At 41.9% G+C, this 27,365-nt stretch overlaps 1 protein-coding gene across 3 annotated transcripts in view; it reads left to right on the top strand.

Moving 5' to 3' along the window:
• The window catches only part of raver2 (ribonucleoprotein, PTB-binding 2), a 271,860-nt gene that overhangs the window by 44,357 nt on the left and 200,138 nt on the right, over window positions 1–27,365 (top strand). For all 3 annotated transcript variants that reach the window (XM_060919929.1, XM_060919928.1, XM_060919927.1), the window contains exon 3: window positions 26,281–26,753. In XM_060919929.1, coding sequence (XP_060775912.1) covers window positions 26,281–26,753 — 473 coding nt within the window. The remainder of the gene's footprint in view (window positions 1–26,280; window positions 26,754–27,365) is intronic.

The following is a 27,365-nucleotide window of genomic DNA, read 5'->3' as shown; positions in this document are numbered from 1 at the left end:
CAAGTCCCAGGTCAAGTCCCAAATTGGATAAAGTCTTTAAGTTTGTATTTTGTCAAGTGTGAAGTCATTATCACTCAATTCTTCCTCAGTTATCAACAATTTTCAGCTGTCAGCATTTTACTTCAAATTATTTAGATATGGAGTTTGCTGAATAAAAGCTACCTGAAACTTGAGTAACATCAAAACTTTTCAGAAAAAATGGTTGATATTCTCAGTGTTTGAGCAGTGCAAATGGTTAGAATTTTTAACAAGTTAATCTTGTTTTGGACAGCTGTCAGCACACCCAACTAAGCTCCTTACATTAAAGCTCCTTCTTGATTTGAAACGGTTGATTACTGCAGACCATAAACCTCTCATGAGAAAACGAGTGCAAAATGTTCTTATCCCATATATACATACATATACGTGTATGTGTGTGTATATATATATATATATATATATATATATATATATATATATATATATATATATATAAAAAATACACACACACAGTTGTGATCAGAAGTTTACATACAGTGACATGAATGTCATCTTGGATATGAATGTCATGACAATATTTGGGCTTTCAGTAATTTCTTTGAACTGTTCTTTTTCTGTGGCAGAATGATTGTACAGCATACATCTTTAATTAAAAAAACATAATTTAGTGCACAAGTTTTAATTTTCTTTGGGTTTTCTGAAATCAGCATCGGGTCAAAATTATACATACATGGTCAAAAATGTACATGCGCTCACTTAGATTATTAATTCAGAGGTGCTGAAACTTCCAAAATGTCTCTTATCTTGCCAAGGCTGAGGTCTCTTAACTTTCTGTTAGTGATTACGATTGACTACAGCTGGTAGCTTTTCTGTGCCTTCATCAAAAGGGTTTGTTTACAGCACTCATTGGATTGACCAACACACAATACAATGGGAAAGTCCAAGGAGCTCAGTGCAGATCTGAGAAAGAGGATCGCAGATGTACACAACTCCGGACTGTCTCTTGGAGCCATTTCTAAACAACTGCAAATTCTAAGATCATTTGAAACAATTGTATGCAAGTTATTGTGAGGTGTAGTCACTTTGCCAAGCCACTTTGCTTCAAGAAAACCCAAATTGTCACCATCAGCTGAAAGGAAATTGGTTTGGATGGTCAGGAAGAGTCTGGGAACCACCATGGCACAGCCCTGCCATGAACTGGAAGCTGATGGATCACTGTCTACAGTTCAGTGAGTTTTACATCACCATGGACTAAGAGGCTGCTATCCAAGAAATGACCCCCTGCTCCAAAATTGACACCTTCAAGCTTAACTAAAGTTTGAAGCTGACCGCACGGACAAAGAAAAAGCCTTCTGGAGGAAAGCTGTATGGTCAGATGAGACAAAGATTGAGTTGTTTGGCCACAATGACCTCCATGTACAGAGGGACACTGTACTAGCTGGTGGTGGTGGTGGTAGGATCATCATACTCTGGGGCTGTTTTGCTGCCAGTGGAACTGGTTCATTGCACAAAGTGGATGGAATAATGAAGAAGGAAGACTACCTCAGAATTCTTCACCATAAACCATCAGAAACTTGAACACGACTTGGGACTTACAACAGGACAATGAACCCAAACACGCATCAGAGCTGGTTGTGGAGGATAAAGCAGGCTAACATTAAGCTTAAAACAAGTCCAGACTTCAACCCTACTGAAAATATATGGACCGTGCTTATAAGTAGAGTCCATGCCAAGGAAAAAAAAATAATTGAACTCTACCAATTCTACCATGAAGAGTTATGAAATATCCAACCAGAATTCTGCCAGAAGCTTGTTCATGGTAAACAAAAATGTGTGGTCAAGGTGAATCTTGCGAAGAGACATTTTACCCAAATATTAGGTGTGCTGTATGTATATTTTTGACCCTGTATGTATAATTTTGACCCTGTGTTGATTTCAGAAAACCCAAAGAAAATTAAAACTTGTGCACCAAATTCTAGTGTTTTTTAAATTAAAGCTGTATGCTGTACGGTCTGCCACAGAAAAAGAACAGTTCAAAGAAATTACTACAAACCCAAATATTGCCATGACATTCATATCCAAGATGACATTCATGTCACTGTATGTAAACTTCTGACCACAACTATTTATTTATTTATTTATTTATTTATTTAATTTCTGACACTTAACAGGACAGTGTTTGTTAGTCTGCTTCAAAATCAGTGCTTCAAAATCAGCTGAATCCTGGATAGCCAAAAGGACATGAGCTTTAACAATTTTTTTTTTTTTTAAATGAATGGAGTAACAGTAACTCAGTAACCATGACCAGCACATCTTCCTGCAGCGTAATTAAGCCTTGCTTTAAATCAGTGTGAATTCTTCCGGCACCAAGCTTTGTTTTGGAGCTCATAGCACACTTGGATTAGCTAATGGCTGTTTTATGCTTAATTATTTCTAATGTGCCTTCTGGATCCTCTCATTTGTGAGCAATTAAAGTTGATGTGACCATGAGGTACTAATATTCACTGTAATTCCTGAATCTGATTTTCTCATCGTCACATGTTTCCGGCATGCTATGTTAACAAGTAGTAATTAGCTCCATGTACTATGGATGTCAAGGTAGCTAATTAAGTGATTAGCCCCTACATACTTTAGTGTAACTAGCTGTGCAGTTGTTTTGAAGGTAATATTGTGAAGCCAGACTGGTTGTGACTCATGTTGGCTAGTCTGTGGTTGGTTAGACAGCATCATGGGAAAATAGTGTGAGAATTACATAACACCGGGTTTTGCATCAGACTTGATTACTTATTCAGTGTAATGTTTTGGGTCGAGTGGCTAACCAGCAAGACAAGTTAACTGGCGAGCATTAAAGGGCAGCCAGTGTCAGATATTTAATCCCAATTTGCATTATTCAAACAGTATAAATAAACTAATATGGCTTGGACTATATATTACTTGACATTTATATGAGTGTGAGGTATAAAATATAGACATGATAAATTTAATGCCTTATTGGCTTCAGACAGACATGTCAACGTCAATGACTTTAATAGGGATTTCAAGCCCGTATCTGAAAACCTGGTCTTGTATGACTTAAAATAACGGCCCAGGAGCTTTGCCAAGATGAACTGACAGATTTTACTAGAAGGACTTTGGTCTTTTATTAGCTGGGGTCAGACCCCGTCAAACCATCCCATAAGTCGTATCTTATTAATGGACCGTACACTAAGACCAAGCAGATATCAAAACAAGTACATGAGAAATTTCAGGAAAAGTATCCCAAATTTTGAACATCCCATTGAGCACCATTGAATCCATTATTAAAAACGGAGCTGGAGTAATCCACAGCTCAGCTGAGAAAAGCTGTTCACAAGACGGCCATTACTGAAAAAAGCCATACCCATTTCCCTTTTAGAGTTTACCAAAGGGCATTTTGAAGGGTGAGCAGACGTGAGAAAAAAAGTTCTAATCGGACCATACTTGAAATTCTTGGTCTTGTCACAAAACAGTAGGTTTGGCTGAAACCCAATTCTCTTCATCAATCTCAGAGCCATGTTCCCACAGTAAAGCATGGTGGTGGAAGGGTCATGTTATTGGCATGCTTTTCATCAGCAGGGACTGGGAAATTGCTGATGGTTGATGCTGAGCTGGATGGAGCCAAACACAGGGCAGTCCTTGAAGAACATCTCTGGGGTAGTGGATTCCAAAATCAAACAAGACAAAGATCCTAAGCATACTGCCAAAGCTACAGTAGAAAGCTACAGTGGTACTTGAAAGTTTGTGAACCCTTTAGAATTTTCTATATTTCTGCATAAATATGACCTAAAACATCCTCAGATTTTCACACGAGTCCTAAAAGTAGATAAAGAGAACCCAGTTAAACAAATGAGACAAAAATATTATACTTGGTCATTTATTTACTGAGGGAAATGATCCAATATAACATATCTGGGAGTGGCAAAAGTATGTTAACCTCTCGGATTAGCAGTTAATTTGAAGGTGAAATTAGAGTCAGGTGTTTTCAATCAATGGGATGACAATCAGGTGCGAGTGGGCACCCTGTTTTATTTAAAGAACAGGGATCTATCAAAGTCTGATCTTCACAACACATGCTTGTGGAAGTGTATCATGGCACGAACAAAGGAGATTTCTGAGGACCTCAGAAAAAGCATTGTTGATGCTCATCAGGCTGGAAAAGGTTACAAAACCATCTCTAAAGAGTTTGGACTCCACCAATCCACAGTCAGACAGATTGTGTACAAATGGAGGAAATTCAAGACCATTGTTACCCACCCCAGGAGTGGTCGACCAACAAAGATCACCCTAAGAGCAAGGCGTGTAATAGTCGGCGAGGTCACAAAGGACCCCAGGGTAACTTCTAAGCAACCGAAGGCCTCTCTCACATTGGCTAATGTTAATGTTCATGAGTACATCATCAGGAAAACACTGAACAACAATGGTGTGCATGGCAGGGTTGCAAGGAGAAAGCCACTGCTCTCCAAAAAGAACATTGCTGCTCGTCTGCAGTTTGCTAAAGATCACGTGGACAAGGCAGAAGGCTACTGGAAAAATGTTTTGTGGACGGATGAGACCAAAATAGAACTTTTTGGTTTAAATGAGAAACGTTATGTTTGGAGAAAGGAAAACACTGCATTCCAGCATAAGAACCTTATCCCATCTGTGAAACATGGTGGTGGTAGTATCATGGTTTGGGCCTGTTTTGCTGCATCTGGGCCAGGACGGCTTGCCATCATTGATGGAACAATGAATTCTGAATTATACCAGCGAATTCTAAAGGAAAATGTCAGGACATCTGTCCATGAACTGAATCTCAAGAGAAGGTGGGTCATGCGGCAAGACAATGACCCTAAGCACACAAGTCGTTCTACCAGAGAATGGTTAAAGAAGAATAAAGTTAATGTTTTGGAATGGCCAAGTCAAAGTCCTGACCTTAATCCAATCAAAATGTTGTGGAAGGACCTGAAGCGAGCAATTCATGTGAGGAAACTCACCAACATCCCAGAGTTGAAGCTGTTCTGTACGGAGGAATGGGCTAAAATTCCTCCAAGCCGGTGTGCAGGACTGATCAACAGTTACCGGAAATGTTTAGTTGCAGTTATTGCTGCACAAGGGGGTCACACCAGATACTGAAAACAAAGGTTCACATACTTTTGCCACTCATTGATATGTAATATTGGATCATTTTCCTCAATAAATAAATGACCAAGTATAATATTTTTGCCTCATCTGTTTAACTGGGTTCTCTTTATCTACTTTTAGGACTTGTATGAAAATCTGATGTTGTTTTAGGTCATATTTATGCAGAAATATAGAAAATTCTAAAGGGTTCACAAACTTTTAAGCACCACTGTACACTAGAGTGGTTTGTTACATTTCATTTCATTACATTACAGGCATTTAGCAGATGCTCTTATCCAGAGTGATGCACAACATACCCAGAGCAACCTGGGGAGCAGTTGGGGTTAGGTGCCTTGCTCAAGGGCACTTCAGCCATTCCTGCTGGTCCATGGAATCAAACCAGTGACCTTTTGGTCCCAAAGCTGCTTCTCTAAACTTTAGGCCATGGCTTCCCTCCAGGTTCAACAACCTGGCCAAAACATATCAGGATCTGGATGTGCAAAGCCGATAGAGACGTGTCCCAGAAATTTGCAGTTGTAATTGCAGCTAAATGTAGTTCTACCAAATTTTGACATGGTGGATGACAAATTCAACAAATTAACAAACTTTTTTTTTTTAATTAAATGTACACTCGCTGGCCACTTTAATAGGAACTTGGTCTTGATTCTAAGATTCCTGTTCTTGGCTGCAGGAGTGGAACCCGATGTGGGCTTCTGCTGTTGCATGCTGAGATGCTTTTCTGCTCACTACGGATGTAAAGAGTTGCTATGAGTTACTATATCCTTCCTGGTAGCTCAAACCAATCTGTCCATTTTCCTCTAACCTCTCTTATCAACAAGGCGTTTCCACCCACAGAACTGTCGCTCACTCAGTGTTTTTTGTTTTTCTCACCATTGTGTGTAAACTCTAGAGACTGTTGTGTGTGAAAACCCCAGGAGATCAGCAGCTTCTGAAATACTCAAATCAGTCCATCTGGCTCAAACCAACACCCATGCCACAGTGAAAGTCATACTTTGAGATCACAATTTTTCCCATTCTGACGTTTGAAGTGAACATGAACCGAAGCTCTTGATTTGTTTCTGGATGATTTTATGCACTGTGCTGCTGTCAAGGGATCGGCTGATTAGAGAACTGCATAAAACAGCAGGTGGATGGGTGTTCTAAATAAAGTGACCGGTGAGTATATGAAAATAAAAATAGCCAGCACCTTCAAATTTTAGAACGATTGTGTCAATCAAATGGAAAAGAAAAATCCCAGTTAAGTTTATTTAATTTCACAATATCTGGAAAACTTCAAAAAAAAAAAGCGTGTGGTGTGTGTGTGGCTGGTTATCACTGTTAGACCTGATAACAGATGATAATTTATGTAAGGATATATTATATGGCCAAAGGTCTGTGGACGCCTGACCATAACACTCGCATGTGCTTTTTGAACATCCCATTCAAGATTTAGTCCCCCTCTGGGGAAACTAAGTCTTCATGGAACTTGCTTTGTGCACATTGTTATGTTGGAACATGTTTCAGCCCCTTCGTTCCAGTGAAGGAAAGTTGTAATTCGATAGCATACAAAGCCATCCTATACCATTGTATACTCACAGCTTTTGGCAACAGTTTGGGGAAGACCCACACATGGGTGTGATGGCCAGGTGTCCACAAACTTTTGGCCATATAATAGAAGGTTGCCAGCAAGAATGGAAAGGAAAGTGTACACGACAGTAGTACGAGCAGTGATGTTGTATGGTTTGGAGACTGTGGCACTGAACTGGAGATAGCGGAGCTGAAGATGTTGAGATTCTCATTAGGAGTGACAAAGTTGGACAGGATTAGAAATTAGAAATGAGAATATTAGAGGGACAGGACATGTAGGACAGCTTGGAGACCAAGTGAAAGAGGTGAGATTGAGATGGTTTGGACACGTACAGAGGAGAGATCCAGGGTATATTGGGAAAAGAATGCTGGAGAAGCCATGGCCTAAAGGTTAGAGAGGCAGATTTGGGACCATAAAGTTGCTGGACCAGCAGGACTGGCTGAAGTGATCATCAGTTCGGGTGGTGGTCCCGACCGAAACGAAACGAAATGAAATTAATGCTGGAGATGGAGTTGTCAGGTAGAAGGAAAAGAGGAAGAGCAAAGATGAGATTTATGGGTGTGATGAAGGAGGACGTGAGGATGGTTGGTGCTACAGAAGAAGATACGTAAGACAGGAGGAGATGGAAGGATATTATCTGCTGTGGCGCCCCCTAACGAGAACAGCCAAAAGAAGAAGAAGAGTGTGTAGCTCCCACATCAGTAGGCTTGGTCATTGAAAAACTGAACTTTACCTTATGTTCCTGATAGTACTTCAGTGTCCTTAATCTTGCACAGGGAAAAAGAGTGGAGATAACCGCTCACTGCAAATCCCAAAAGGATGAGCTGTGCACCATTAAAGCCCACATGATGTCACTTCATGCCTTGATGTACCCAATTAGTAAATGACTGATGTACAACACGGACATTAATTGTCACGAGATTGTACTTGCCAGTTTTCTCAGCCCTGATGGACTGTTTATCAGCATAAAAAACCCTGTGCAGATTTGTAACACAGCCTGATGCTACTGAAATCTGACAACTACAGGCAGTGAAGGAACTCGCAGAGGAGATATATATATATATATATATATATATATATATATATATATATATATGATCTCATTGTCATGCATCCAGTACAGAAAAAGTATAGAAGTACGATTGGTGTAAAACGTAGCAGAAGCTGAAGATTATTAAATGCATCATTATCATTATGGTAAATAAGGCAGGAACCCTAAAGCCATCAGTACAAACGCTTAAGGAGAGCCAGTTTGCATGCAGAAACAGGATGAGGATGATGAAGCTTGATGAAGGTGGAGTGAACAGATCCATTAACGGTGCGGGGGTCTTGTTGTCCACTTGAAGTCAGAGAGGGGCTTTTTGCCAGAATGTGTGGGAGCCGCAGGCGAATCTTGACAGCCACTCGAGCTAGATGAGTGATGCTGGGGAAAGCAGGAGGAGATCATCATTAATTGATGCAGTGGCAAGCGTGGGCGGCTGTGCATCCACGCATATGTACACACACACACGCGCACACATTCAGACAGGACGATGAAAGCTAATGTTTTCAATCATGTCTGCTGAAGAGTGTGGTCCAGCACTCAGGCTGGATTGTTCAGTACTGTGACTGCTCGTTATCACAGAGCCTATGAGCATATACAGCTCGTTCGTTATAGTGTGTCTGCTATTTTTAGTCAGGGTCCAATACTTGTGGTGTTGAATATGGATTTAGAATCTTACGTGTTCCCTGCTTGATTTTGTCAGTCGAGTTTGTGTTAAATCCTTTATTTCATGTTGGGTTTTTTCTTCCATATCATTGCTGTATGTGCCAGTGATGAGCATTTTCACTTTGTATTATTATAGTATTTCTACTTAATAATATTTTATTAATAATATTTTCCCCACCCACATTTGATGGAGTTGTGTCTTTTTTTTTTAACAAGTGATGTGGATTTATTATTGCACAGTATGATCAGGGATATCAGTAATTGTTGCAAAGAATGCTGATTCATGGAATTGTAACCATCTCATTTTGGTTAGCACTGATTTCAGCTGCCTGGGTGTGTTTTATACTTTATTGTTTAAAAAAATCACGAGACACCTGGAAATGATAAGGGGCTATCTGACAGCTGTGTTATTTTGTCTGCTCTATTCTATTCTATTCTATTCTATTCTATTCTATTCTATTCTATTCTATTCTATTCTATTCTGCTTTATTTTATTCTATTCTCCTGTTATACCCTGCCTATTCTATTCTAATCTATTCTGCTGTTTTTTATTATCCCTTTGTCTGCTCTATTCTGTTCTGTTATTCTGCTGTACCATGTTCTATTCTATTCTATTCTATTCTATTCTATTCTATTCTATTCTATTCTTCTGTTATACCCTGCTCCCTTCTATTCTAATCTGCTCTGCTCTATTTTATTCTATTCTATTCTATTCTATTCTATTCTATTCTACTGTTATACCCTGCTCCCTTCTATATTCTAATCTGTTCTGCACTGTTCTATTCTTCATTTGTCTATTCTATTCTATTCTGTTTTCAGATGCTTTCTGCTAAATTATTAATATTGTCATCTCTACATGTTTAAAACTCTTAACTTTTACAGTCTCTGCATGTTTTAAATTTTACTTAACTTTTATTCTATTTTATTCTGCCGTTTTGTTTTTTTCCTTTTACTGAACTTTTGCTTCATTTTATTTTATTTCTACTATTGTTTAATTCTTATTATTTTTCTTCCCCATTTATTTTATGTAATTTTATTTTCTATTGTTTACTGTTTTGCTTTCACTTCTGGAAAGCACATTGAACTGCCACTGTGTATGAAGTGTGCTATATAAATAAACTTGCCTTGCCTTTTCTTCTGTTATCCCCTGCCCTCTTCCATTCTAATCTGTCTGCTCTGTTCTATTCTTCCTTTGTTTGCTCCTGTTCTATTCTGTTCTGTTCTTCTGCTCTACCATGTCCTATTCTATTCCATTCTACTCTTCTGTTATACTCTGCCCTTTTCTATTCTAATCTATTCTGCTATTATCTATTCTTCCTTTGTCTGCTCAATTCTATTCTGTTCTTATGCCATACCATGTCCTACTCTACTCTACTCTACTCTACTCTACTCTACTCTACTCTACTCTACTCTACTCTACTCTACTCTACTCTACTCTACTCTAGTTATACCCTGCCTCCTCCTATTCTAATGTTATGCACTGTTCTTTATTTGTCTGTTTTACTCTGCTTTTTTTCTATTCTGCTTTCTTCTGTTCTATGTTATTCTACTCATCTCTATTCTGCTCTATTTCACTCTTCCTTTTCTGCTCTATTCTGTTGTATTCTGTTCTATGGCACTCCACCCTGCTGTCTTTTTATTTTACTCTGTTCTGTTCTATTCTATTCCTTTACATACTATGGTACCTTGCTCTATTCTATTTTATTATACTCTTCTCCACTCTATTAGATTCCGCTCTATTCCTCTCTTCCTATGTTCTATTCTATTCCATTCATAGAATCCTCAAAAAATTACAAGTGATAGATCTTATGTGTATTGTTTGTGTTCTGTGGCTCTATTAAGAACTGTGGCTCCTAACAGAACCAAGATTCTCTCATTATTATCCTGCCATACAGCAGCAGGTGAAGGATTACTTGTACTTTCTTAATGACAGTAACCACAGGGGGAGGAGACTTTATCAAATCTCAGCCCAAATAACCAAAACTCAGTGGTCACCTTCTTACCATCTGGTAGTGACACTTGGCCTCATCACAGCCTAATGAGCCACAGGGTTGGGGGCAGATCGTGTGATATGCACTTCACCATAGCTCCAGTTGGCAGTAGTGACTCAAAATCAGCATGTCTTGCATGCAATGATGGCACAGTCAGCAGTAATGATGTCTAACAGTCTTTAATGAGGATGGGAAGAAGCATCTGCATTATTCCTCAGAGCCATTAAGGAGAAGGAATGCAAAATCTTCATGCTTTGCATGCCGTGATCTTTCAAACTCCGGCTTAATAAGCGTTGATGAGCTGTAATGAGATCTATTGTTCCCAGTGTCAGAACAGCCCATTTGTATGTCAGTGAAAGGTAGGGAGCAGTAATGGATAGTGCCATGATACAAGCTGGGAGGACTCCTGAAATCTTAAAAAGCTAAATGAACGTAAACCAAACATTAGGAAATGAAAAACGTGTACAGCACAAATTTTTACAAATAACAGCTGAATGGTATGACACGTATTGGAGTAATGTTGACCATCAGCACCCGTGTCACCTGCAGTCATCTTCAGGTACTGGAATGATAAAATGATCACCACACAAGATTCACGCTAGTGAATTCTTGATGAATTACTATAGCTGTCTCATGGCAGAGGAATTACAGGCTTTAAGCCCCTTCAATAAAGTTTCCTCCTCCCCCTGCTTGCTTTAGCGGAAAGAAAAAAGTAAGCATTGTCGTGCTTAAAGACAAAGCCTATAATCAAGTCTCTTTTTGTGATTTTTAAAATGGCCGTCTCAAGCCTGTCACTAGCAAATTGCTGTGAATTATAAGATTATTGTATAAGCTTTTTGAGAAGCTTTGTTATAGGCTTTCTTTGTAGTAAAAAAATATTCAGTCAAGCTACATTTATTGTCATCTGCTCACATGTCTGAGCATATTGTTGCCAATCGCTGTACAGAAGATACAGAGCCTTCAGGAAGAGGCTCTGAGCAAAAGAAGAAAGGAAGGATAATGTCGGGATTGAAGAAAGCGTTGAAGAACCTATCATCAATGAGATGTGTATAAGAGTACAATATGAAACACAGCACTTATTGCTACATTTAGCTTTACTGTATTAGCCCTCGACTTGGATCCAAACTAGTCATAGTTATTTCAGCATCAGTTTTGAGAAGCTATAAATTTTGAGATATTTACTGGACATGCTTAACATCGTTGATGTACGCCAGTGGCGAACTGTTACTATGAGACCTGGGGCTTTAACTCAGCAAAAACTTAGCCAGACACACCAAAAAAGCAACAGGGCAAAGGATTTTGCAAGGGATTAGCACCAGGCTGCTCCATTGTGTGTAGCTGTTGATGTTAAAAGTCTCATCTCATTATCTCTAGCCGCTTTATCCTGTTCTACAGGGTCGCAGGCAAGCTGGAGCCTATCCCAGCTGACTACGGGCGAAAGGCAGGGTACACCCTGGACAAGTCACCAGGTCATCACAGGGCTGACACATAGACACAGACAACCATTCCCACTCACATTCACACCTACGGTCAATTTAGAGTCACCAGTTAACCTAACCTGCATGTCTTTGGACTGTGGGGGAAACCAGAGCACCCGGAGGAAACCCACGCGGACATGGGGAGAACATGCAAACTCCACACAGAAAGGCCCTCGCCGGCCATGGGGCTTGAACCCAGACCTTCTTGCTGTGAGGCGACAGCGCTAACCACTACACCACCATGCCGCCCTGATTTTAAAAGTAAGTAAGTAAATTACACAGGGAAATGAATACTTACAGTGGTGCTTGAAAGTTTGTGAACCCTTTAGAATTTTCTATATTTCTGCATAAATATGACCTAAAACATCATCAGATTTTCACACAAGTCCTCAAAGTAGATAAAGAGAACCCAGTTAAACAAACGAGACAAAAATATTATACTTGGTCATTTATCTATTGAGGAAAATGATCCAATATTACATATCTGTGAGTGGCAAAAGTATGTGACCCTTTGCTTTCAGTATCTGGTGTGACCCCCTTGTGCAGCAATAACTGCAACTAAACGTTTCCGGTAACTGTTGATCAGTCCTGCACACCGGCTTGGAGGAATTTTAGCCCATTCCTCCATTCAGAACAGCTTCAACTCTGGGATGTTGGTGGGTTTCCTCACATGAACTGCTCGCTTCAGGTCCTTCCACAACATTTCGATTGGATTAAGGTCAGGACTTTGACTTGGCCATTCCAAAAGATTAACTTTATTCTTCTTTAACCATTCTTTGGTAGAACGACTTGTGTGCTTAGGGTCGTTGTCTTGCTGCATGACCCACCTTCTCTTGAGATTCAGTTCATGGACAGATGTCCTGACATTATGTCCTGACATTTTCCTTTAGAATCCGTTGGTATAATTCAGAATTCATTGTTCCATCAACGATGGCAAGCCGTCCTGGCCCAGATGCAGCAAAACAGGCCCAAACCATGATACTACCACCACCATGTTTCACAGAGGGGACAAGGTTCTTATGCTGGAATGCAGTGTTTTCCGTTCTCCAAACAGAACGCTTCTCATTTAAACCAAAAAGTTTGATTTTGGTCTCATCCGTCCACAAAACATTTTTCAATATCCTTCTGACTTGTCCATGTGATCTTTAGCAAACTGCAGATGAGCAGCAATGTTCTTTTTGGAGAGCAGTAACTTTCTCCTTGCAACCCTGCCATGCACACCATTGTTGTTCAGTGTTCTCCTGATGGTGGACTCATGAACATGAACATTATCCAATGTGAGAGAGGCCTTCAGTTGCTTAGAAGTTACCCTGGGGTCCTTTGTGACCTTGCCGACTATTACACGCCTTGCTCTTGGAGTGATCTTTGTTGGTTGACCACTCCTGGGGAGGGTAACAATGGTCTTGAATTTCCTCCATTTGTACACAATCTGTCTGACTGTGGATTGGTGGAGTCCAGACTCTTTTGAGATGGTTTTGTAACCTTTTCCAGCCTGATGAGCATCAACAACGCTTTTTCTGAGGTCCTCAGAAATCTCCTTTGTTCGTGCCATGATACACTTCCACAAACATGTGTTGTGAAGATCAGACTTTGATAGATCCCTGTTCTTTCAATACAACAGGGTGCCCACTCACACCTGATTGTCATCCCATTGATTGAAAACACCTGACTCTAATTTCACCTTCAAATTAACTGCTAATCCTCGAGGTTCACATACTTTTGCCACTCACAGATATGTAATATTGGATCAATTTCCTCAATAAATAAATGACCCAGTATAATATTTTTGTCTTATTTGTTTAACTGGGTTCTCTTTACCTATTTTTAGGACTTGTGTGAAAATCTGATGATGTTTTAGGTCCTATTTATGCAGAAATATAGAAAATTCTAAAGGGTTCACAAACTTTCAAGCACCACTGTAAGTCTGACTGAAAAATACTGTGGCGAGTGTGTGTGGAAGAAGAGTCTGGAGACGGAAATCTTAGGCCAAGTTTACATTAGACCGTATCTGTCTCGTTTTCTTCGCGGATGCACTGTCCGTTTACATTAAAACGCCTGGAAACGCCGGGAAACGGGAATCCGCCAGCGTCCACGTAATCAATCTAGATCGTGTCTGGTCCGGTGCTGTGTAAACATTGAGAATACGCGGATATGCGGATACGCTGTGCTGAGCTCTAGCTGGCGTCGTCATTGGACAACGTCACTGTGACATCCACCTTCCTGATTCGCTGGCGTTGGTCATGTGACGCGACTGCTGAAAAACGGCGCGGACTTCCGCCTTGTATCACCTTTCATTAAAGAGTATAAAAGTATGAAAATACTGCAAATACTGATGCAAATACTGCCCATTGTGTAGTTATGATTGTCTTTAGGCTTGCCATCCTTCCACTTGCAAGTGGTAAGTGACGCGTATGCCCGACATGCACTGAGATCACACACACAGCGGCTCAGTCCCAAATCACTGCTCGTGCACTCCACTCGCGTGCTCTGTGAGCTGCGCAGGGCCGGAGTGCGCACCCTCCAGAGGGCACTCGCTGTTCAGGGTGGAGTGATTTGGAGCGCAGGATGCCTGCGGAGCCGAGCGTATCCGTGTATTGGCGTTGCTGTGTGCAGGCGAATCGTGTATTGGCGTTGCTGTGTGCACACTAATCGTTTTAAAACCGTTAATCTGATGATCCGCTGATACGGTCTAATGTAAACCCCACCTTAGTTTCTCGGTCGTTAGCCTGTGCTACTTGCTCTTGATCGCACTGGCTTGACTGCTTTATTAGCATTCGCTAACACTACTGATGAGCGCTACACTGGCTGGAAGGTGACGTCCTTGCTGCGCTGACAGTGCCGACTCACGGTTCAGCGAGTGTTGGCCTTCGAGAAGGTTAAGGGCGATACACTTTTGGTCCCTCCCACTATAAATCAAATTCTGATTGGTTAATTTATGTGTCACTTCTTACATAAACATACACTGCCATTGCCTTCTTTCCCGGCAATGAAGTCCTAACCAATGAGTGAGCTAGCTCTAAACTCTTCTCAGCCTAAAGACATCAAACAAACAAAAAATCTCATTGGAGAACTAGATTTTTTTTTTTTTAGATTTTTTTTGGGCTTTTTTTTCACCTTTATTGGATAGGACAGTGTAGAGACAGGAAATGAGCGGGAGAGAGAGAGACGGGGAGGGATCGGGAAATGACCTCGGGTCGGAATCGAACCCGGGTCCCCGGATTTATGGTATGGCGCCTGAGCCACGACGCCCCCGAGAACTAGATTTTAATGTTTTCAGGACAGTAAACCTTTCATTTCTGAAGCAAATTTGATAGAAAATGGGGCTGAATTAGAAGAGAATAATTATAATGAAATTGTGAAAGAATGAAAGCAATTGGGGGCGGCATGGTGGTGTAGTGGTTAGCATTGCCGCCTCACAGCAAGAAGGTCCTGGGTTTGATCCCAGCAGCCAACAAGGGCCTTTCTGTGTGGAGTTTGCATGTTCTCCCCGTGTCCGCGTGGGTTTCCTCCAGGTGCTCCGGTTTCCCCCACAGTCCAAAGACATGCAGGTTAGGTTAATTGGTGACTCTAAATTGACCGTAGGTGTGAATGTGAGCGTGAATGGTTGTTTGTGTCAGCCCTGTGATGACCTGGCGACTTGTCCAGGGTGTACCCCGCCTCTCGCCCATAGTCAGCTGGGATAGGCTCCAGCTTGCCTGCGACCCTGCACAGGATAAGCGGCTACAGATGATGGATGGATGGATGAAAGCAATTAAAGAATGAAAGAAATGGGGAGTTCCTGTGGCAGCCGCATGGAGTAGACGCAACGCACACGTGCTCCTGCTCGTTTCAAACTTTTTCACTCCTTCAACCATTTATTTCACAACCAAAGTATTGAAGAATTTGTGCAATTATTTTATTTCACTCGCACCTATTTTAAAATGGCTTCAAAGAGTGGCAAAGGCGGAAAAAAGGACGATTCGTCGACTACCTTAACGATGGAGGCTATTTCGGCGCTACTGAACCAGCACCGCGAGGCATTAGCTACAGACTTGAGGCCCTCTTTCAGCTTGCTGGAAATGAAATTCGACCAAGTTCGGTCCACTGTAGAAGAACATGGCCAGCGTCTGAGTTCACTCGAGCTTGTTTCTGAGGACCTACGTAAGCCAACGCGTCAGTGAGCTGGAAAATGTCTGCTCCAGCCTCCGTGAAAACAACTCCAAGCTAACCACTAAAGTCATCGATGTGGAAGGACGGAACAGACAGCAAAACCTACACATCCTTGGCCTAGCGGAGACTACTGAAAGAGGGCGACCCATGGAATTCTTCTCTGATCTGCTGTGTGAGGTTTTCGGGAAGGAGATGCTTTCCTCCCCGCCAGAGATCGATAGAGCCCACCGTTCACTGGCACCCAAACCGGCCCCGGGACAGAGACCGCGGCCGGTCATTCTTCGGTTTCACCGTTACCAGATAAAAGATCTTCTGATTCGTGAGGCTAGATGGAGGGGGAAACTGGACTACCATGGCCAGCAGATCCGTATTGTGGAGGATTACTGCCCAGAAGTTTTGAGCCAGCGCGCCAAATACAGGAAAGTAATGACGGAGCTTTACAACCGAGGACTCAAGCCCTCACTACTGTACCCCGCTCGGCTCCATATCACACTTTCCAGTGGGGAGAGGAAGTGGCTGTGATCGGCGGATGAGGCACGGAGATATGTCGACGGCCTCCCAAGTGTTTCGCACACATCATAAAGGACTGCTTAGTGACTGTGGCTGACGGATTATTGTGGTTCTTAACTACTTTGTTTGGCCGCTGTCATACTTTGTTTTTCCCCTTATCTCTGGCGGCGAGGTCTTTCTGCCTCCGCCGTCAGAGTCAAGGTTACCATGACAATTAAAGCAGCGGCGGTGTGAGTACTTTCCTCTTCTTTAAACTTAACGGACTATTCTATTGTGGTAGGAATAACACTGTAAAGTTCACTGGTATTTTTTTTTTAATAACCATTTATATGTGTAGTCTTCTGTACATTATTCAAGGCCACATGAGACCCACTGGGGCGCTGCTTTTCCTCCTATAGGGTTGTGTTCTTAAAAAGAGATGTTAACATAGGAGTGCAGTTTATGTTCTGAATAATAATGCGGGAGCTGAAGATGGTACTACAGGAAGAATTCTGTTAGGTGGATAATGGAAGTTTTGAAGAGCTTGCTGCTATGTTCTTTGGCAGCTGTCTTGTTGTGGGAAGGGGGGGGTGTTTTTTTTTTTTCAGAACCTACACTGTTTTGGAAGCCTGTAAAAGCCCTGGCCGCACACATACTTTCTGTGTTCTTTTGAGTTTATTATGTTATCTTGGGGGGCGGCATGGTTTTGTAGTGGTTAGCGCTGTCGCCTCACAGCAAGAAGGTCCGGGTTCGAGCCCCGTGGCCGGCGAGGGCCTTTCTGTGCGGAGTTTGCATGTTCTCCCCGTGTCCGCGTGGGTTTCCCCCGGGTGCTCCAGTTTCCCCCACAGTCCAAAGACATGCAGGTCAGGTTAACTGGTGACTCTAAATTGACCGTAGGTGTGAATGTGACTGTGAATAGTTGTCTGTGTCTATGTGTCAGCCCTGTGATGACCTGGCGACTTATCCAGGGTGTACCCCGCCTTTCGCCCGTAGTCAGCTGGGATAGGCTCCAGCTTGCCTGTGACCCTGTAGAACAGGATAAAGCGGCTACAGATAATGAGATGAATGAGATGAGATGTTATCTTGGGACCAATACCTGGAGTATTGATATCACCTGTGCTTACCTACCCATCTTCTCTGTTAGGGAGAACGGCTAGTCCCTTAAATTTTCTGAGCTGGAATGTCAAGGGTTTAAATCACCCTGTTAAAAGGAGAAAGGTTTTTTTCACACATCAGGCAATTTGGAACAGCCGTTGCTTTTTTACAAGAAACACACATTCGTGGTTCTGACAGTTCACGTCTGATATCGCGGTGGGTGGGGCAGCATTTTCATTCTACTTTTCAGGCTAAGGCCAGAGGGGTCTCCATTCTTATTAACCACAATATTCCCTTTGAACACCATAACGTAATAGCAGATACAAATGGTCGCTATATTATTGTCTCAGGGAAACTGTATAATACTATGGTAGTGTTTGCCAATGTATATGCTCCGAACGTGGATGATGTGGGTTTTCTTAAAGGTTTCTTTTCCTCTCTTCCTGACCTGAGCTCATACTCTCTCATACTTGGTGGGGATTTTAACTGTTGGCTCGATCCTGTGCTCGACCGGTCTTCTTCTAACCCTGGTATAATGAGTAAATCTGCATCACTTATTCAGTCTTTCTTAGACAACTATGGAGTCACAGAAATATGGCGGTATCTCAATCCAAACAAGAGGGAGTATTCATTCTTTTCTCATTCCCATCATACCTACTCTAGGATTGACTGTTTTCTTGTTGACAATCATCTGATCCCATTTGCCTGTTCCTGTGACTATCAGAGTATAGTGATATCTGACCACGCCCCAGTGGTATTGTCCATGACCCTTCCTGACCTCCCTGTTGCAGAGAGACATTGGCGTTTTAACTCAACTTTACTGTCCAATAATGACTTCGTGAAATTTATGGAGGAGCAGATAACCTTTTTCTTTGATACAAATGCATCATCTGAAACCACCAGCCTGACCATTTGGGATGCTCTGAAAGCCTAAGGGGACAAATTATTTCTTTTAGCGCAAATATGAAAAAGAGAGCTCAGAAAGAACGGATAGATCTATCTATTCGAATTAAAGAAATGGATCAAAGATACACTCAAATCAAGAACCCTGAACTATATAAAAAACGTGTGGAACTCCAAACTAGATTCGATCTCCTCTCAACACATTCAATTGAACGCCAACTATTGCAGAGCAAAAGTCTGTTCCATGTTCATGGCGACAAATCTGGTAAAGTGCTAGCCAATCAGCTGAAGGGATTTAAAGCAAAGCAGCACATCACAAAAATCCAGATGGATGATGGTAACATCACCTCAGATCCCTCTAAAATCAACGACACATTTAGGAATTTTTACTCCCGACTTTACACTTCGGACCTCCCAAATGACAGTACGCTGATGGAAAATTTCCTAGATCATTTAGAGGTCCCCACACTTACCCATGATAATAAGACTAGGTTAGACGAGCCTATATCACAGGGGGAGGTACAGTAGCTGCTGCTATCTCCTCATTGCAATCTGGGAAATCCCCTGGACCTGATGGGTTCCCAGCGGAGATTTTCAAAACATTTTCTTCATTACTTTCCCCTCATCTATGTTTAGTGTTATCAGATTCTTTCAAGCAAGGCAAACTCCCAGCAACACTGTATGAGGCATACATCAGTCTTATCGTAAAGAAAGGTAAAGACCCAACAGTGTGTTCCTCCTATAGGCCAATCTCCTTACTAAATGTTGATGCCAAAATTTTGGCAAAAGTTTTGGCCCATAGATTAGAGGGTATATTACCAGAGATAATATCAGAGGATCAGACTAGTTTTGGGGCGGCATGGTGGTGTAGTGGTTAGCGCTGTCGCCTCACAGCAAGAAGGTCCTGGGTTCGAGCCCCAGGGCCGGCAAGGGCCTTTCTGTGTGGAGTTTGCATGTTCTCCCCGTGTCCGCGTGGGTTTTCTCCGGGTGCTCCGGTTTCCCCCACAGTCCAAAGACATGCAGGTTAGGTTAACTGGTGACTCTAAATTGAGCGTAGGTGTGAATGTGAGTGTGAATGGTTGTCTGTGTCTATGTGTCAGCCCTGTGATGACCTGGCGACTTGTCCAGGGTGTACCCCGCCTTTCGCCTGTAGTCAGCTGGGATAGGCTCCAGCTTGCCTGCAACCCTGTAGAAGGATAAAGCGGCTAGAGATAATGAGATGAGATGAGATGTCTAAAATAAACGATCTACAGATTTGTGACCTTTATGGCTTTCCGGACGGAGTTTTCACGACCGGATTTTGAACTGCCAGCGGAATACCCAGACGTGTATAATTACCTCATTAACTTTCCCTCGCTGTTCAGTGGTGAAGCACTGCGTGTCTATAAATCTCTGGACAGTTATCTTTACAGAAATTCAGGATTTGTCAGCGACTCAGATGTGGCATCTTGTAAACAAGAATCCTCATTGGATGGGTAAGTCACTTAAGTATTGAGTATAGCCCTGACCGGCCGATAATAGAATAAGGTAATTCCAAATCGTCCGTCTTGTTTACATGGATCTGGCGTTGGAGAGGTAGAGGCTTGGCAGTGGAGGTTTGAGTGGCTGTTTTCTGAGCTTAGTCAACAGGCCGGCTCTGCCTGTAGCCTCGCTTTTGCTTCCGCTCCCGGTGCCGCCTCCTTCGCTTTGCTTCCGATAACAATCCACGGAGACCCCGCTGGTCTCGCTATCTCGTCCGGAATGTTTTTTTTTTTTTCTTGTCCGGAATGTTGTGCATGCGATGGAAATCGCTACAAACCGTCATTTTCTGCTGGAAACCAATGTCCAGTAAGTCCATACGGTTGTAGTGGATATTGAAGTCCGATACAGACGAACAACACGCAAAAATACACACAAAAAACATAAAAAACGTGCACAGGTAGGGAGAGCTTGTAGCCGCAGCCGTTGTAGTAGAATTGTATATAGTAGGTTTTTCCAGAAGAAAAGGTAGAAGTAGAAGGCGGAATATGGCGTTTGACCGACAAGATGGCGTCTGTCACAATCTGGATCAGCTGTGACGTCACATGCAAGTGCTCCATACACCTATGGAGATATTGCACCAAAAACCAGACATTTGCAGCTAGAATAGTCATTTACCACATTAGCAATGTATAGAGTGGATTTCTGATTAGTTTAAAGTGATCTTCGTTGAAAAGAACAGTGCTTTTCTTTCAAAAATAAGGACATTTCAAAGTGACCCCAAACTTTTGAATGGTAGTGTATATCTAAAGCCAGATTATCTCATATGTACTCAGACGTTGATCCTTTATGTGATAAATGTAAGAGAGGTGAGGCCTCGCTTATTCACATGTTTTGGACTTGTCCAAGCCTGGAAAGATACTGGAGAGATGTTTTCCAAACCTTGTCCCTTATTCTTAATCTTGAGCTAGAACCCAGTCCACTGATTGCCCTTTTCGGCACCACTGGTGAAGATGACACGCGCCTCACTCCAACCAAAAGCCTCATGCTGTCCTTTGCCTCGCTTTTGGCTAGGCGTGCGATTCTATTAAGGTGGAGGGATGCTGCCCCGCCCACACACGCTCAGTGGTTAAGGGACATCATGTCCTGTCTAGACCTCGAAAAGATCCGCTATTCAGTTTGTGACTCGAGCAAGAAGTTCCAGAAGGTATGGCGACCTTTCCTGAAATACTTTGAGAACCTTAAGTTGGATTGAGATATCTGCCCCTCTTTCCTTTCCTTTTTTTTTCTTTTCTGTCAGTTACAGTGTCTGTATCAGTCATTGTCTAAATTTGCCGCCTCCTAATTATTTATTTATTTTTTATCTATTCGTCCCGTTTGTGTGTTTATTTACTCATTTTACTTTTATTCTTTTTATTTATCTTGCGACTCAATACTTGACTTCCAGCAGTTCCCTACAACACTCCAGGAATAATACTCCTCAGGAATCATGGCTTGTAGGTGTGGCTAGTGGGAGGGGAGGGATATTTATGTTTATGTTAAATCACTCTGAAAAATTTACAATGTATGAGCACATATGTATATGTGATGTGATGCATGTAAAATTCAATAAAAATATTTGAGTAAAAAAAGAATGAAAGAAACGAAATGTAACATTTGAAATGCTGATATGTTTGGGCCTTCTCTGAAGACCTAGAAGGCCCTGACGGTTCCCCTCTGATGTACATATCTTCAATTAAAGCCTTCAAAGAATGAACAGAACTCTACTTAGGATTTTCCAAGTACTACATTAGCTCCAGAGTAATCATTAATGCTTCAGCCCAGCTTTACATTTACAGCAATTTTCTTTTCAAAGAGATACGTGACAGCATAGGACCAAAAGTTTGTGCGCATCTGACCATCACATCCTGTTATAAGAACCTCCACTCTTCTGGGAAGGCTTTTCCCTAAATTTTGGAGTGTAGCTTTGGGGGTTTGTGCTCATTCAGCTATAAGAGCATTAGTGAGATCAGGCACTGATGTCATGCGAGGAGATCTGGGGTGAATTCAGTGCTTCAGTTCATTCCAAAGGTGTTCAGTAGGGTTGAGATCAGGGCTCTGTGCAGAACACTCGAGTTCTTCCACACCAACATGGCAAACCATGTCTTCATGGAGCTTGATTTGTGCACAGGGACATTGTCATGTTGGAACTGGTTTGGGCCTCTTCGTTCCAGTAAAGAGAAATCTTCATGCTACAACATACTGAGACATTCTAGACAATTGTGTGCATCTAACTTTGTGGTGATAGTTTTAGGAAGAACCACCACTGGGTGTGATGGCCACTAACATTTGGCCGCATAGTGTATTTAACTGTTTACTTTTTTTTGTAATTAATGGAATAAGTCTATCCTTGTGGATAATCATACTCCCCTCTCGGCCATGTTAAATGAATTATTTCATAATGCTAATAGAAATTTTACTGGTGCTTCTTACCTTCGTAGTTTCCTGTATAAATGTCTTTATAATTCATATTACAATACAGGATGTCAAAGTCCTTCCCGCACCATTCATGGCGCGTTTTGGCGGCGCCGATCTCCGTTTCATAGCCCTCCATAAACTCTCGGCTATATTACATAGCCAGGGTTACAGTGGGGGGCTGGTCCTCTGGTAACCGCAAGAGTTTGACTCCCCACTCGCATCTGTATTGCAGCGTACCTTGCCAGATGGTAGTAGGTACCATTTTTATGATGGCAGTAGGTACCATTTTTATGATGGCATTTGGTATGATCCAGCCGTGAGTAGAACTCAAGATCTCCCAATCGAGAGGCGGACACGCTAACCACTAGACCACTTGCCGGTATGATATAGGATGTGTAAGGGACCAAACAGCAAGGCAAGAGGACACGGGAGATTTTGGTTCAAAAAGAAGGGTTTTATTTACCCAAAAATGTTGAAAAAAAATGACAAAGACCAAAATTTATAATAACTAGGCTTATAAAAGAGGCCAACAAAGTATAACTTAGCTTGAGACACAGCCATCTGGCATGACGTTAAGTGAACAAAACTGACCTGACACAATGAAACAAAAGGGAACAGATATAGTGGCTTGGCCAAACCAAATAAAACACAAGGGGTAAACAAAAATAAACACTAACTGCAAACAGATACAGTACAAAGCAAAACTAACTAAAGCCAAACTTCCCCTCGGGCACATGGTGAAACGTGGTACGGCCTAATGAACAGACTCCAAGATTTAGGTCTCCTCGGCCCTCAGTCACGCCTTTTGCCCAACCAGGAAGGGACCGCCCAAACACTCAAAGTAACTCAAAGAAAACTCAAACAAAGAAACATGTTAGTGACAAGTAAGCATAGCTTTCGCAACCCTACTGTAGACACGACGGTTTTCTGCGATTGCAGTAAACGGACAGAAAACACAGAATCCAGTATTTGAAACGGAATGTCCAAAAAGTTCATTTGCACAAATTAAAACTAAATATTTTGTATCAAATAAGCCATTACGGTGTCGGATTTCACCTTTAACTTTGTTGGGGGATTTCCGAAGCTCGCCCATAGCGTGCATAAATTGCATGTGCCTATTGGCTGTTTGGTATCTGAGCTGGGTGTCCTAGCCAATAGCTTCGCTGCTTTCATACAGAGACCGGTATTTATGTTGCCGTGCCGAAGTGAACAAAAATGGCGACTGGACCAGCATTTAAACATGTGAAATGATCAGCACCTGTACTGACGGTAAATGCATTGTCAAGAGTGAATCAGTTTCCCGATGAACTACATGAAGCCAATGGTATTTTATTTTGCAAATACTATCAACATTCCATAGATTATGTGCACCTTGACATGATAAAAGACCACTTGAAAAGTCAGAAACACCAACGATCCAAAGAATCCAAGTTCAAGACAAGGCCTAGCACTAGCAGTGGTACGGATGCCGGCGATGGGCCAAGACAGGTGACGCTTAAATCAGCGTATGTTCGGGGAACTGAATCGAAAGACCTATGGGAACAATTTGTGCTTGATTTGGTAAAAATGTGTACAGTTGCAGATATTCCTCTGCAGAAGACCGGTAAGCTGAAACCGTTTATTGTGAAACACTGTAAAGAAATTTAAGAATGTTGATTATTTTTATGAATTTGGCATGCATTAAACTTCTCATCTCATCTCATCTCATTATCTGTAGCCGCTTTATCCTGTTCTACAGGGTCGCAGGCAAGCTGGAGCCTATCCCAGCTGACTACGGGCGAAAGGCGGGGTACACCCTGGACAAGTCGCCAGGTCATCACAGGGCTGACACATAGACACAGACAACCATTCACACCTACGGTCAATTTAGAGTCACCAGTTAACCTAACCTGCATGTCTTTGGACTGTGGGGGAAACCGGAGCACCCAGAGGAAACCCACACGGACACGGGGAGAACATGCAAACTCCACACAGAAAGGTCCTCGCCGGCCACGGGGCTCGAACCTGGACCTTCTTGCTGTGAGGCGACAGCGCTAACCACTACACCACCGTGCTGCCCTGCATTAAACTTTACAAATATAAATCAAAATGTAATTTACAAGTGTATTTCTTTATTTTATATATACCACACGTACACAAACGGTGTTTTAAAGCAGTCCTAAGTACTTAAAATATGTGTGTCATACAGGAAAACCTGAAACCGGTGTTGAAATGGAATTTAGTAAAACTGATCCTGAATTACAAAGCGGAAAATCACTGTCTCTACCATACAGTGTTAAAATATGTGCACCCCGTATAAAACAATGTAAGGTTAAAGCAAATAAACTGTAAATCAAAATGTGTTGTGCTAATTATTTGCGTATGGTCGTACAGATGACTGTAAATGATAAACTGTGCAGCAAACTAGTAAGGTGCAAAGGTAGAATGTAAGATGATATTACCCTGTGTGGCTGTGGACATCACAGGATGATATTTCACAGTTATTCCACGAAATCGAGTCATACATGACCTGATAGCCGACGAGGCACGTAGCGCAGAGTTGACTATAAGCCATGTACAACAAGATTGAGTGGAATAACTGTTTTATTTTATCCACGTTCACTGGCTTTTCAGAAACGGTATGTTTTTGTTGTTATTTTTTGCAAATTCGATAAATAAAAACTTTATACAAAACATCCAACAAAATAATTTCTGTTTCGAATGTAAACAAACCAGCGAAACGACAGTAGCAATTTGTGAAAAATGCGATAATGAGAATTCTTGAAAAATAAAAAAGATACATTCTTACCATCAAATACTTTCATTCCATGTTTTCTCGCTTTTTTTTGTGTATTTTTTGGGGTTTTGTTTTCAAGTAGAGTTTTTATTTCGTCCTCGGTTGGTTCAGCAACACGCTCCACCATTTTGTCTTTCTCTACTCACGGTATATGAGCTGATAGCCTAGTAGTAGAGTAGCCAATCAGAGCGCGCGATTGCTCATATCCAGTGAATGTGGATAGAATACAATAGAACACGAGCAATATGAAGAGATCTGCTCCATATGCCACCATAGTATTTTTTGTTGTTGTTGCTTTTGTTCACTGTTACAAAAGACTGTGTGTAAAGCATCCAGATAAACAAAGAAGTGGAACTCACAATGCTAAGTCTTGTTTGCTCTCAAGCTTTCATTACTAAGCCCGTTTTGCCCATAGCAACCTGCCAGCTGTAATTACAAAACCGTTCACCAAAAAGCATGACACGATCAGTGGGACAGTGAACAACCAGGACATTTTGTGTTTAATTTGTTTCTTCATGTCAGTATAAAATGACAGGCATAACATACAAACACTTTGCTATGCAACTAAAGGTTGCACAATCATGACATCTTTGTAGATTGTTGTTTGAAATAAATTCCAAAGTGTATAAAAAGTATATAACAACGAATAGAGAGGAAGCAGAAAACAAGGGCAGCTCAAATTTGACGTGGCAGATGTGGATTGAAATGCTTGTTAAAATGCAATTCAGAGACATTTTGACATGTCAGAAGCCTTGAAGAGGTAAAACAAGATTAAAAATTTAAAGCGGCCCCAGTGGCAAACCATGGGGGATCCCCTGAACATCTCCCTGACATTTGCAATACCAACTGCTTTTCTTTGTGATACTTGTTTGGTGTTAATGTATTACCGTGATATTTCGTGGTTTGTGAGTTGATACTTTTTGTAATTGACTAAACCCATTTGAGGCGTTTTTTTTTTTTTTAATACTTTACACAATCCTTCTTATGTCATTCAGTAATTATTCCTGTTCAGTGTCTTTGCATTGACCTTCATCTGCTGGTCTTTTTATATGTATATTGATGTGTATCTGTGTGTGTGTGTGTTCTGCCAGCTTTTGTAACACTCCTAAATGGCGACCAGGCTCAGGACGCCATCCGCTCACTGCACCAGACGTCGGTGCGTGGTCGCGACATCAGCGTCCAGCTGCAGCCCACTGACTCACTGCTGTGCGTCACCAACCTGCCTCATACATTCACGGGCACACAGTTCCAGGAACTGGTGCGCTCCTATGGCAACATCGAGCGCTGCTTCCTCGTCTACAGCGAGCTAACAGGCCACTCCAAGGGCTATGGCTTTGTGGAGTACATGAAGAAGGACTCGGCTTCCAGGGCTCGCTCGGAGCTGCTAGGTAAAGTGCAGGGTGACCGCTTGCTTATGGTGCAGTGGAGTGACGTCAACCAGCTCAGCACGGCCCAGCATATCCACTCCAAGTGCCTGTGTGTGGAGCGGTTGCCCGTGGACTTTGACAGCTCTGAAGAGCTAGCACACATCTTTTCTGAGCACTACAAACCCGTCTTCTGTCAGGTGAGCTACAGAGAGAGGAGTGAGTTAGGTTTAGAAACTTACACACACACAGTGTGAGGGAATAAATGACTTTCCCACCTGCCTGTGGAGAGGGAAAGTTGATAATTGTACTCGCTGTAATAGATGAAACATGCCCCTTGCTGTGTCAAATTACCAACCATGTATGAGTTCGTGCTGCAATTTACAATTTGTGATAGAACAAACGATATGTCTTTCTTGTTTTTTTTTTTCCGTGTGTGTTTTTGTGTGTGTATACGTTACGTTAGTCTTACTCTGTCAGACTTTTTGACAAATCCAGACAAACAAAACATAACTCTTTGTTAGTGTTAATACGGCAGTTGTTCTCGACCCGGCCGATCCCTGCAAATCAATACTTCATCCAGAATCAGAGTGGATCAGATGATGCCTGGTCATGTTTCACCAGCCTCCACCCTAATCAAAACCTTTTAAAATCCAGAGGCCAGGACTGATGTTAGCCTTGCTGCTAGAAACATTTTTAGCCAACGCACTGATCGATACTCACACCCTCACAAAGGCATGAAGCACCAGAGCTACACCTACACTTCAGTCATATTCAGAAGCATTGGAGGTGGATGAAGATCACAAGGCTTC

This window comes from Neoarius graeffei, chromosome 4 (assembly GCF_027579695.1).
Source record: "Neoarius graeffei isolate fNeoGra1 chromosome 4, fNeoGra1.pri, whole genome shotgun sequence".
Classification (NCBI taxonomy): Eukaryota; Metazoa; Chordata; class Actinopteri; order Siluriformes; family Ariidae; genus Neoarius; species Neoarius graeffei.
The sequence above is the reverse complement of the archived record's forward strand: the minus strand, read 5'-3'. Positions and strand labels throughout refer to the sequence as shown.